Below are 11,007 nucleotides of genomic sequence, written 5' to 3' on the forward strand. Positions count from 1 at the left end.
TTCACGGAGATTTCAAAATACAAGGATAGATTAAGGTGTGTGTAATGGATTTGCAAGGACAAAGGTAACCTTTGTTAACAACTGTCTTGAAATGGCCGCATGGGGGACCATGTACAGATGTTACTAAGTGCAGGGAACAACCCAACAGGGGGAAATATTTAAACAACCCACCGGAAATTGAAGAGTGGCTCTTCTCCCTTTCCAAGGGGATTGTGGCCAGAGTTCTCTTTATATACACAACGGCAAAAGAAGGAGCCTGGAGTCCTTTAAAAATGTCATTTGGAAGCTATATTTCATACAATAGACTATATATATATATATATATATATATATATATATATATATATATATATATATATATATATATATATATATATATATATATATATATATATATATATATATATATATATATATATACACAGACACAAACACACACACATATATATATATATACATGAGGGTACAGGCAGAGAGAGAGAGAGGAAAGGAAAAGCAGCAGGCAATCCTGCTTCTTCAGGATCTTCAAAACGAGCACCGTTCTTCTTGGACGTTAGTAGAAAAAACAGCCAAAGGCCACAGCGACACAGAAGAGAGTCTCCTGGGGAGATGAAGAGGAGGGTTGTGAGGGAAGTTGCAGCTGCACAGAAACAGCAACACGAGGTGGTTTTTCCCCCTCCCTTAATAAGGAAAAGAAGCAGATACCCTTAGAAGAGAATATTGGTAGCTCAGGGTTGAATTGGGTTGCCCTTGGTGCTCCATTGAGCTGTGTTGCTTTCTTGCAGACATTTCATGACCCAACTAGGTAACATCATCAGGGCTAGAAGGGAAGGGGGATTGCCAGGAGGAGGGGGAAGAGGAGGAGGAGGAGGAGAACTGTGGGTTCTTTGGTGCTCTCTCAGCTGTGTTGCTTTCTTGGCAGACATTTCATGACCCAACTAGGGAACATCATCAGTGCTGGAAGGGAGAGGGGTTGGGTGGAGGAGAACTGTGGGCTCCTTGGTGCTCTGAGCTTGGTAGTTCTCGTGACCCAACTAGGTAACATCATCAGGGCTAGAAGGGAAGGGGAGCTGCCAGGAGGAGCCGAGGTGGCGCAGTGGGTAGAGTGCAGTACTGCAGGCCACTTCAGCTGACTGCTAGTTCAGCAGTTCAGCGGTTCAAATCTCACCGGCTCAGGGTTGACTCAGCCTTCCATCCTTCCAAGGTGGGTAAAATGAGGACCCAGATTGTTGTTGGGGGCGATATGCTGACTCTGTAAACCGCTTAGAGAGGGCTGAAAGCCCTATGAAGCGGTATATAAGTCTAACTGCTATTGCTATTGCTATAGGTGGAGGAGGTTAACTATGGGCTCCTTGGTGCTCTCTCAGCTCTGTTGTTTTCTTGCAGACATTTAATTACCCAACTAGGTAACATTATCAGTGCTAGAAGTGGGGCTTAGGAGGAAGAGCAGGAGGAGGAGGATGGTGGCAACTATGGGGTCTTTGGTACTTTGTGAGCTGGGTTGTTTACTTGCAGACATTTCATTACCAAACCAGGGAACGTCATCAGTGCTGGAAGGGAGTGGGGTTTGCTCTCCATTTATATACAAGTGTTGGTGTTTTCTTCTGGATAGTTCCTTGATTTGTCTGAGTTGGGGCAAGCCACAGGTATATAAACAAAGAGCAAATCTCCCTGCAAGAAAACCACCAAGCTCAAAAAAATCTGGCTTCTTTTTACGATCTGCTGATATGGAATAGGTGGTATAATTGGCTCCAGAAGAGATGTGAAATTAATGCATAATGAGTGTATAGAAAATATAACAACAGGAGAGGGTATATATTCAGAAGTCAAGAGATGTAAATGTTGTATATACTGTACGTTGTATATATTCTAAAAATAATAATCATGAAACAAGGAGGTATAGGTACGAAACAGTAGGCTGTAGAATGGAAAAGTAGAAATTAGAAAAAAGAATACCCATAGCGGAAAGCCGAGGTGGTGCAGTGGTTAGGGTGCAGTGCTGCGGGCCACTTCAGCTGACTGTTATCTGCAGTTCAGCGGTTCAAATCTCACCGGCTCAAAGGTTGACTCAGCCTTCCATCCTTCCGAGGTGGGTGAAATGAGGACCCGGATTGTTGTTGGGGGCGATATGCTGACTCTGTAAACCGCTTAGAGAGGGCTGAAAGCCCTATGAAGCAGTATATAAGTCTAACTGCTATTGCTATTGCTATTGTAAAAGTGTAATCGTGATTTTAATGTTTAAAAAGGCTGAATAAAAATGATATTAAAAAAAAAGACTTGCTGAAAGGCCCAGCAAAGAGACCCACCATTGTTCCAAAGCAATAGGTGGCAATGCAGAGATATACACGCAAGTCAGACTGACACACTCCACCCCCCACCCCCCCCGGAGTGTCTCCTTGGCAGCCCACATTTTAACAGCTACCTGGTGTGTGTGGAGCCTTAGTTTTAAAAATAAATAAAACTAAAGAACTTACATTGATGAAAACATCCTGAGCGTAGTTGTCGGTATCAGCATCCCAAAAACAACGAGCAGCCATGCTTTAAAGACAAAAGGAAAAAAAAAAGTAGGAAATCAGCTAGTAAAAAGTCAAAGTACCGGTAGTCCTCGCTTACAATGTTTCATTTAGTGACTGTTCAAAGATTTAGATTTATTTTATTTGTATGCCGCCCTTCTCCGGGAGGGACTCAGGGTGGCAAACAACTCAAAGGGGGAAAAGGGGGAACATAGAACACAATAGAAGTAGTTAAAATAGCCAAGAATCATACAACCACACAGGTCGAGAGGGGAGGGGAACTCATCAACCCAGGCCTGCCAGCAAAGCCGGGTTTTGACGGCTTTTCGGAAGGCCTGGAGAGAGGTGAGGGTCCGAATCTTTGCGGGGAGTTCGTTCCAGAGGGCCGGAGCTGCCACAGAGAAGGCTCTCCCCCGGGTAGTAGCCAGGTGGCATTGGCTGGTGGACGGAACCCGGAGGAGGCCGATCCTGTGTGATCTAATGGGTCTTTGGGAGGTAATTGGCAGCAGGCGGTCTCTCAAGTACCCAGGTCCAATACCATGAAGGGCTTTATAAGTTACGACTAGCACTTTGAAGCGTATCCGGAGACCGATCGGTAACCAGTGCAGCTCGCGGAGGATAGGTATAACGTGGGTGTATACCGAGGTGCACCCACAATCGCTCGCGCGGCTGCGTTCTGGACGAGTTGAAGTCTCCAAATGCTCTTCAAGGGCTGCCCCATGTAGAGCGCATTGCAGTAGTCCAGTATTGAGGTCACGAGGTTATAACAGCACTGAAAAAAGTTATAACAGCACTGAAAAAAGTGACCGATGACCGCTTTTCACACGGAGTTTCTCCAATTTTAAGACCTTCCTTGCTACCGTTGTTAAGTGAATCCTAGAGTTGTGAAGTTAGTGACACAGTTAAGTGAATCTGGCTCCCCCCGTTGACTTTGCTGGTCAGAAGGTCGCAAAAAGGGGATCATGTGACCCAGAGACACTGCAACCGTCATAAGTACGTGCCAGTTGCCAAGCCTCTGAATTCTGATCACGTGACTATGGGGGAAGGCTGCAACGGTCATCCGGGTAAAAAGCAGTCATAAATCACTTGCTCTCAGTGCCGTTGTAACTTCGAACTGTCACTAAACGAAAGGTTGTAAGCCAAGGACTGCCTGCAATGCAACCCATAGGGCACAAAAGCATCCAAAATGTGTGTGTGCATGTGTGTGTGTGTTTTAAGTAAAAGGGAATTAAATGTAGATCAACTAAGGCGAGCGAGGTTAGTAGGTCAGTTGATATGTATTAATAGTGGAATGTGTTGGATTTTAAGGTATTATGATTGTACATGTATACTGCTATTTTTTCTTTTTTTATGTATATTGAAATGGAATTATAAATACCATCAAACACAAAAGGCAGTTTGCTCAGAAGCTGAAATACACCAAGTGAATGAGAGGAAGAGTGGGAAGCAGAGGAGAGAAGAAAGATAGGAAGAGAGGGACAGGAGAGAGGGTGAGGGGGGGGGAAGGAGGTGTATAAGGAGGAGTGGTAAGGGGAGAGAGGAGAAGGAGAAAGGAAGGGGACGTAGAGTAGAATATGATGGAGGGAAGACAGGATGTAGAAGAGTGGGAAGCAGAGGAGAGAAGAAAGATAGGAAGAGAGGGACAGGAGAGAGGGGGAAGGGGGAAGATGAAGTATATAAGGAGGAGTGGTAAGGGGAGAGAGGAGAAGGAGAAAGGAAGGGGAAGTAGAGTAGGAAATGATGGAGGGAAGACAGGATGTAGAAGAGTTGGAAGCAGAGGAGAGAAGGAAGATAGGAAGAGAGGGATAGGGGAAGGGGGAAGATGAGGTGTACAAGGAGGAGTGGTAAGGGGAGAGAGGAGAAGGAGAAAGGAAGGGGACGTAGAGTAGAATATGATGGAGGGAAGACAGGATGTAGAAGAGTGGGAAGCAGAGGAGAGAAGAAAGATAGGAAGAGAGGGACAGGAGAGAGGGGGAAGGGGGAAGATGAAGTATATAAGGAGGAGTGGTAAGGGGAGAGAGGAGAAGGAGAAAGGAAGGGGAAGTAGAGTAGGAAATGATGGAGGGAAGACAGGATGTAGAAGAGTTGGAAGCAGAGGAGAGAAGGAAGATAGGAAGAGAGGGACAGGAGAGAGGGTGAGGGGGGAAGATGAGGTGTACAAGGAGGAGTGGTAAGGGGAGGGAGGAGAAGGAGAAAGGAAGGGGAGGTAGAGTAGAATATGGTGGAGGGAAGACAGGATGTAGAAGAGTGGGAAGCAGAGGAGAGAAGAAAGATAGAAAGAGAGGGATAGGGGAAGGGGGAAGATGAGGTGTACAAGGAGGAGTGGTAAGGGGAGGGAGGAGAAGGAGAAAGGAAGAGGAAGTAGAGTAGAAAATGATGGAGGGAAGAAAGGCTGTAGAAAGGGGAAGGAGAGAGGGGGAAGAAAGTGTCAGATAAGGTATAAATATGGTGTATGGAGAGCAGAAGAGCCAATAACTGGGTTTTTTCTTTCTTTCTTTCGTAGTTGATGGTAAGATGAATTGATGTAATTACTTAATAATACAACATGATATTGACTATGTAATAGTATACATGTGGATTACATGCTATGAAAATGGAAAATAAAAACTTTCTATGTAGAATAGTGGAATGTGAAATGACTATATTGGATTACAAGTAAGAAAAGTATTAATTGGAAAGGAAACCAGGGGGAAGGGGAAAAAATGGAGGGGGAACTTGTATATACGCCTAACAATACATATGTAAAGTTATAACATGAGGCTTAAAAAATATGGGCGCCTAACGATGTGTAACTGTGTAATAGTATTATGTGGATAGCTGGGAACCTAAACCTGGCTCAAACTTTGGCCAAAAAATAGGGGGTTTTTTTTTTGGGGGGGGGGAATAAATGGAACCTATATATAAGTATATACTTTAAAAAAAAAGAAGATAAGTAAAATTAGCAATATGGAAAATATTTTCTGGAATATAATTATTAATGCCGCTAACATTAAATGGAGCTTGCTCGGACGCTGAAATACTCCGTGCAAATTAGAGAGCGGAAGGGAGGAAAAGAGAGGGAAAGAGAGAGAGGAGAGACAGGAGAGAGGGAAGCAGAAGGGAGGAAAAGAGGAGCGAGGGAAAGCGTAGAAAGCGGGGAGAGGAGAGGGAGAGAGCAAGGGGAAGTAGAGAAGAGAGAGATGGAAGAGGGAAGAAAGGAGGTAGGGAAGAGGGAGGGAGGGAGAGGAGAAAATTTGAAGTTGAAACAGACTATAATATGGTGTATGGAAAGCAGAAGAGCAAATGAAAGTTGATGTGGCTTGATGGTAAGAGGAATTGATATAATATTGAATACTTTAAAAAAAAAAGTTTGTTAAGATGTAATGGTATACTTTGGATTATATGTATGTTAAAAAATAAAATAAAACTTAAAATGGGGAGTGGGGGGGGGAGGAATTGTTTAACCGAAGAAAAACTCACTTCACTCCCTCGCCTCTCTGTTCTCCGATCACTACCTGCACCACTATTTTATAGCGGTGAAATCCTTTGTCTGAAAAAGGAAAGGAAAGGAAAGGAAATGTCATCGGGATCAAAATCACCCAAGTCATCACTTTCAACGCTCGGTCAGTTGGGAGAGAAAACCCAGGGTCCTTAGGGAGGGCCAAGGCAGGCAGATTGAAACACCTTTCAGCCTGTCCCGGATCAGCTCCGATAAGAGTTTCGTTTGGGCTCCAACCTCCTCTGGGTTGTACTGTACATTGGCCAGCTCCTCCTTCAGCACTTCCCGGATGCAATCTTTCACCATGGAAGAACGAAATCTAAGAGAAAAGAGAGAGAGAGATTGATTGATTTTATTATATTTATATGCCGCCCTTTCCCCCCGAAGGGGACTCAGGGTGGCTCACAATTCAAATCAGGGAAGGGGGGTACAGACAGAAAATAAAAAGACGAAACGTAACAATACATAATTTAAAAAACACACAGCAGTCATACCATTCGAGGCGGGGGCAACAGCTCTTTAGCCCCAGGCCTGTCGGAACAGCCAAGTTTTAAGGGCTTTGCGGAAGGCCTGGAGGGTGGTGAGGGTTCAAATCTCCACGGGGAGTTCGTTCCAGAGGGTCGGAGCAGCCACAGAGAAGGCTCTCCTCCGGGTAGTCGCCAGTCGGCACTGGCCGGCGGATGGAATTCGGAGGCCTAATCTGTGGGATCTAATCGGTCTAGTGGAGGTGATTGGCAGCAGGCGGTCTCTCAAGTACCCAGGTCAGAGAGAGAGATGGAAATAACATTCTTGACTCTGGTAGAGGTAAATCGATCAGAATAGAGCTGGAAGGGATCCCAGCCCTCTCTAAGCAGTTTACAGAGTCAGTCCTTTGCCCCCAACAATCTGGGCTCTCGTTTGACCCACCTCGGAAGGCTGAGTCAACTTTGAACCTGGTGAGATTTGGACTGCCAAATTGCAGGCAGCTGGAAGTCAGCAGAAGTAGCCTGCAGTACTGTACTCTAACCACTGTGCCATTGCAGCTCATAATGAAGATCATATGACCACAGAAGCACAGGTCGCAATGCTGAACATCAGCAGCACAGCGATGCTACAGCGGCGAAAACTTTCCAAAATTTCATTCCCAGGCGAATAATGGGTCCCAATGTTCGTTATGTTAAGCCCTGTGATTGCGAATCTATGACACAGGGGCCAGATCAGGAAGCCTTATGGAGAGGCTGTTACTCCACCTGCTCCTAATCAAGAATGGACGTCCACTGTTGGAAGAAAAATCCAGGCCCAGTTCCAAGCCAGGAATAAAATGAGGGCTGCTTAAAAAAGAAAGTTTGTTTTTATTTTATTTTTGTTTGTTTTCAAAGTTTTTTTATTTTTAACATAACTTTACACGTATGATAGAAGCAAAGGGTTGACCGGATCTTCCTTTTCACGTTCTCTCATTTATACAATCCATTTTACATCATAGCTTGATTTTTCACTTTCAGCCAAATTATTTTCTTCCATTATTTCCCATTTTTTTTAATACTCATTTTTTTTCTTAGCACATAAACGATATCTTCAATTGCTTCTTCAAAAATTGCACCAAATTATCGTTTCATGTTTCTCTATTGGTCCAGTTTATTAGCCGAGGTGGCGCAGTGGTTAGGGTGCAGTACTGCAGGCCACTTCAGCTGACTGTTATCTACAGTTCAGCGGTTCTAATCTCACCGGCTCAAGGTTGACTCAGCCTTCCATCCTTCCGAGGTGGGTGAAATGAGGACCCGGATTGTTGTTGGGGGCGATATGCTGACTCTGTAAACCGCTTAGAGAGGGCTGAAAGCCCTATGAAGCGGTATAGAAGTCGAACTGCTATTGCTATTATAAACAATATATATCCTCTAATTAAGTTTTAACAGAGAGAGCCTTTCTTTCAATTTTTTTCTACAATTAACAATGTACTATACTACCTTTATTTCTTAATTAGTTGCATAACAATATCAATCAGACTACTAATTCCCTTTAATTTACTAATACAACTGATGAACAGAACCACAGCGTGCAGTTCTGGGACAGATGACAAAATGGGAGTTGAGAGTGGGTGGGTTTTTATACCTTCTTTAGGTTTTGCATTGGATATTCCTGTTGCTGTGCAAGGTCATGTCATTTATTTATTTATCATTATTTATTTATTTATTATACAATTGTATCACAGCGGCCAGTTGTTTCGCCGGATTTGGCATTGGTTACTAGTCGGGCCCCACCCAGGGGCCTAGGACGTCGTAACATATTTTCGTAATATGCGTGCAGATCCAAGCAGTGCGGCTTTTTGCATTTGACTGATGGTGATTTTGTCAATTTTTAACTGTTTTAAATGTAATTCCAGTGCTTTTGGAATAGCACCCAGTGTGCCAATTACCACTGGAATTACCACTGCTGGTTTGTGCCATAGTCGTTGAATTTCGATTTTTAAGTCCTGGTATCTTGCGATTTTTTCATGTTCCTTCTCGGCGACCCTGCTATCACCTGGTATTGCGATGTCTATGATTGTGACCTTATTTTTCTCAACCAGTGTGATGTCTGGTGTATTATGCGCCAGTATTTTGTCTGTTTGTATACGAAAATCCCACAAGGTCTTGACCCTCTGATTTTCGGTGACTTTTTCAGGCTGATGTTCCCACCAGTTTGTTGCTGTTTTAATATTATAATTTTTGCACAAATTCCAATGGATCATTTGTGCTACTGATAATAATAATAATAATAATAATTAATTATTTATTGTTAATTAATTAATTAATTATTCTAATGGCTGTTGTCAGATTCCTATGGGTTATGGTTGGCTCCATTCTCCAGAAGGGGAAGTGCAAATGCCAAGTGTATGTCTGAGCTAATCTTGTCAGCCTCTGGCTGGCCTAATTGTATTGCTCATCTGGAGTCTCCGTCTGACCCAGTCTTTCTGAATGGATTGCCAAATCCACCTCCAGATTCTGGAACAGCTATGCAAGATTTGTTCTTAATTTTAACTTTTTATTTTACCTCTGCAAGCTGCCCAGAGTCCCATGGGATTGGGCAGCATACAAATTTATTAAATTTCAATTTCAATTTCAATTTGTCATGTGCACCTATACATCCGAACTAGACCTTGCTGTTTCTCCGTGTCATATCTGCGGGTTCATGCATAATTTTATTTATTAATTGACTTTATTTTTATTTTATCCACCATTCTAGGGGGCTGAACTGTAATAAAAGAATTGTAATAAAAGAAAAGACATTAAAATCAAGAGCTTTAGAAGCAATGCATGCAAAGCCCCCTCCCCCCATTTCTAGGGCGAGCCTCTCTCTCTCTGGCCTCCCACAATGCCCCGCGGCGGCCTACCTCGCAGGGCTGTTGTGCCACCGAAAGACGGGGAAGGCGCGAAAAAGGGACGGTGAGAGAGCCGGGCTGACCTGTGGTGGAAGGCCGGGCGTAGGTGGTAGGCCCGGGCGGGGCTGGGGGCGCTGTTCTGCCGGGCCAAGGGCGTCGGGGTGAGGGTCGGGGTCGGGGTCGGGGTCACAGGCAGCGCCGTTTCTGCCATAGCAGCGGCCGCTTCACGAGGGACGGCGTCGCTAGGGCGTTGCTAAGGCGACGGCGCTCCCAACTTCCGCTTCCTGCCCTTCCGCTCCACCCAGGGACCCTTTTCCTATACGTCACTTCCGGGAGTAGAGCTTTGCCACGCGCCAAGCCACGTCGGCCAGGGAGGGCAACGGTGCCGCTCTAGCTCTCCAGGTCTCTGTAATACTCAACTGCCAGAGATAGCTAAGGATAGGAAAGTGAAGAGATAGGAATGAAGTGTCAGGGCAGTAGAATATAGAATATAATTGGAATATAGAATGGAATGGAATAGGAATAAAGCAAAGGAATAGAATAGAATAGAAATGAATAGAATAGAATAGAAAGTAGAACAGAACAGATATTGGACTATAGAATAGAATAGAAAATAGAACAGAACAGAACAACTATTGGAAAATAGAATAGAATAAAATAATAGAATATAGAACAGGACAGCACAGAACAGATATTGGAATATAGAATAGTAATGAATAGAATAGAATAGAAAACAGAACAGAACAGATAGAATAGAATAGATATTGGAATATAGAATAGTAATGAATAGAATAGAAAACAGAACAGAACAGCTATTGGAAAATAGAATAGATATTGGAATATAGAATAGTAATGAATAGAATAGAAAACAGAACAGAACAGATATTGGAATATAGAATAGAACAGAATAGATATTGGAATAGAATAGAAATGAATAGAATAGAATAGAAAGTAGAACAGAACAGATATTGGAATATAGAATAGAATAGAATAGAAAATAGAACAGAACAGAACAACTATTGGAAAATAGAATAGAATAAAATAATAGAATATAGAACAGGACAGCACAGAACAGATATTGGAATATAGAATAGTAATGAATAGAATAGAAAACAGAACAGAACAGATAGAATAGAATAGAATAGATATTGGAATATAGAATAGTAATGAATAGAATAGAAAACAGAACAGAACAGATAGAATAGAATAGAATAGATATTGGAATATAGAATAGTAATGAATAGAATAGAATAGAAAACAGACCAGAACAGATATTGGAAAATAGAATAGAACAGAATAGATATTGGAATAGAATAGAAATGAATAGAATAGTATAGAAAACAGAACAGATATTGGAAAATAGAGTAGAATAAAATAGATATTGGAATATAGAATAGTAATGAATAGAATAGAAAATAGAACAGAACAGAACAGCTATAGGAAAATAGAATAGAATAAAAGAATAGAATGTAGAACAGGACAGCACAGAACAGCTATTGGAAAATAGAATAGATATTGGAATATAGAATAGTAATGAATAGAATAGAATAGAAAATAGAACAGAAAAGAACAGCTATTGGAAAATAGAATAGAATAAAAGAATAGAATATAGAACAGGACAGCACAGAACAGCTATTGGAAAATAGAATAGATATTGGAATATAGAATAGTAATGAATA

At 42.5% G+C, this 11,007-nt stretch overlaps 1 protein-coding gene across 1 annotated transcript; it reads right to left on the reverse strand.

The window, feature by feature from the left end:
• Positions 1-428: 428 nt before the first annotated feature.
• Positions 429-9,809, reverse strand: TCTEX1D2 (Tctex1 domain containing 2). Its single transcript, XM_032225542.1, has 5 exons — positions 9,412-9,809; positions 6,177-6,310; positions 5,973-6,042; positions 2,475-2,538; positions 429-601 (listed from the first exon to the last, which is right to left on the reverse strand). Exons 1-5 carry the CDS (start codon positions 9,537-9,539, stop codon positions 554-556), a joined length of 444 nt encoding a protein of 147 aa, XP_032081433.1. The 5' UTR covers positions 9,540-9,809; the 3' UTR covers positions 429-553.
• Between the last annotated feature and the right edge of the window lie 1,198 nt (positions 9,810-11,007).

Source organism: Thamnophis elegans, chromosome 10 (assembly GCF_009769535.1).
Source record: "Thamnophis elegans isolate rThaEle1 chromosome 10, rThaEle1.pri, whole genome shotgun sequence".
NCBI lineage: Eukaryota > Metazoa > Chordata > Lepidosauria > Squamata > Colubridae > Thamnophis > Thamnophis elegans.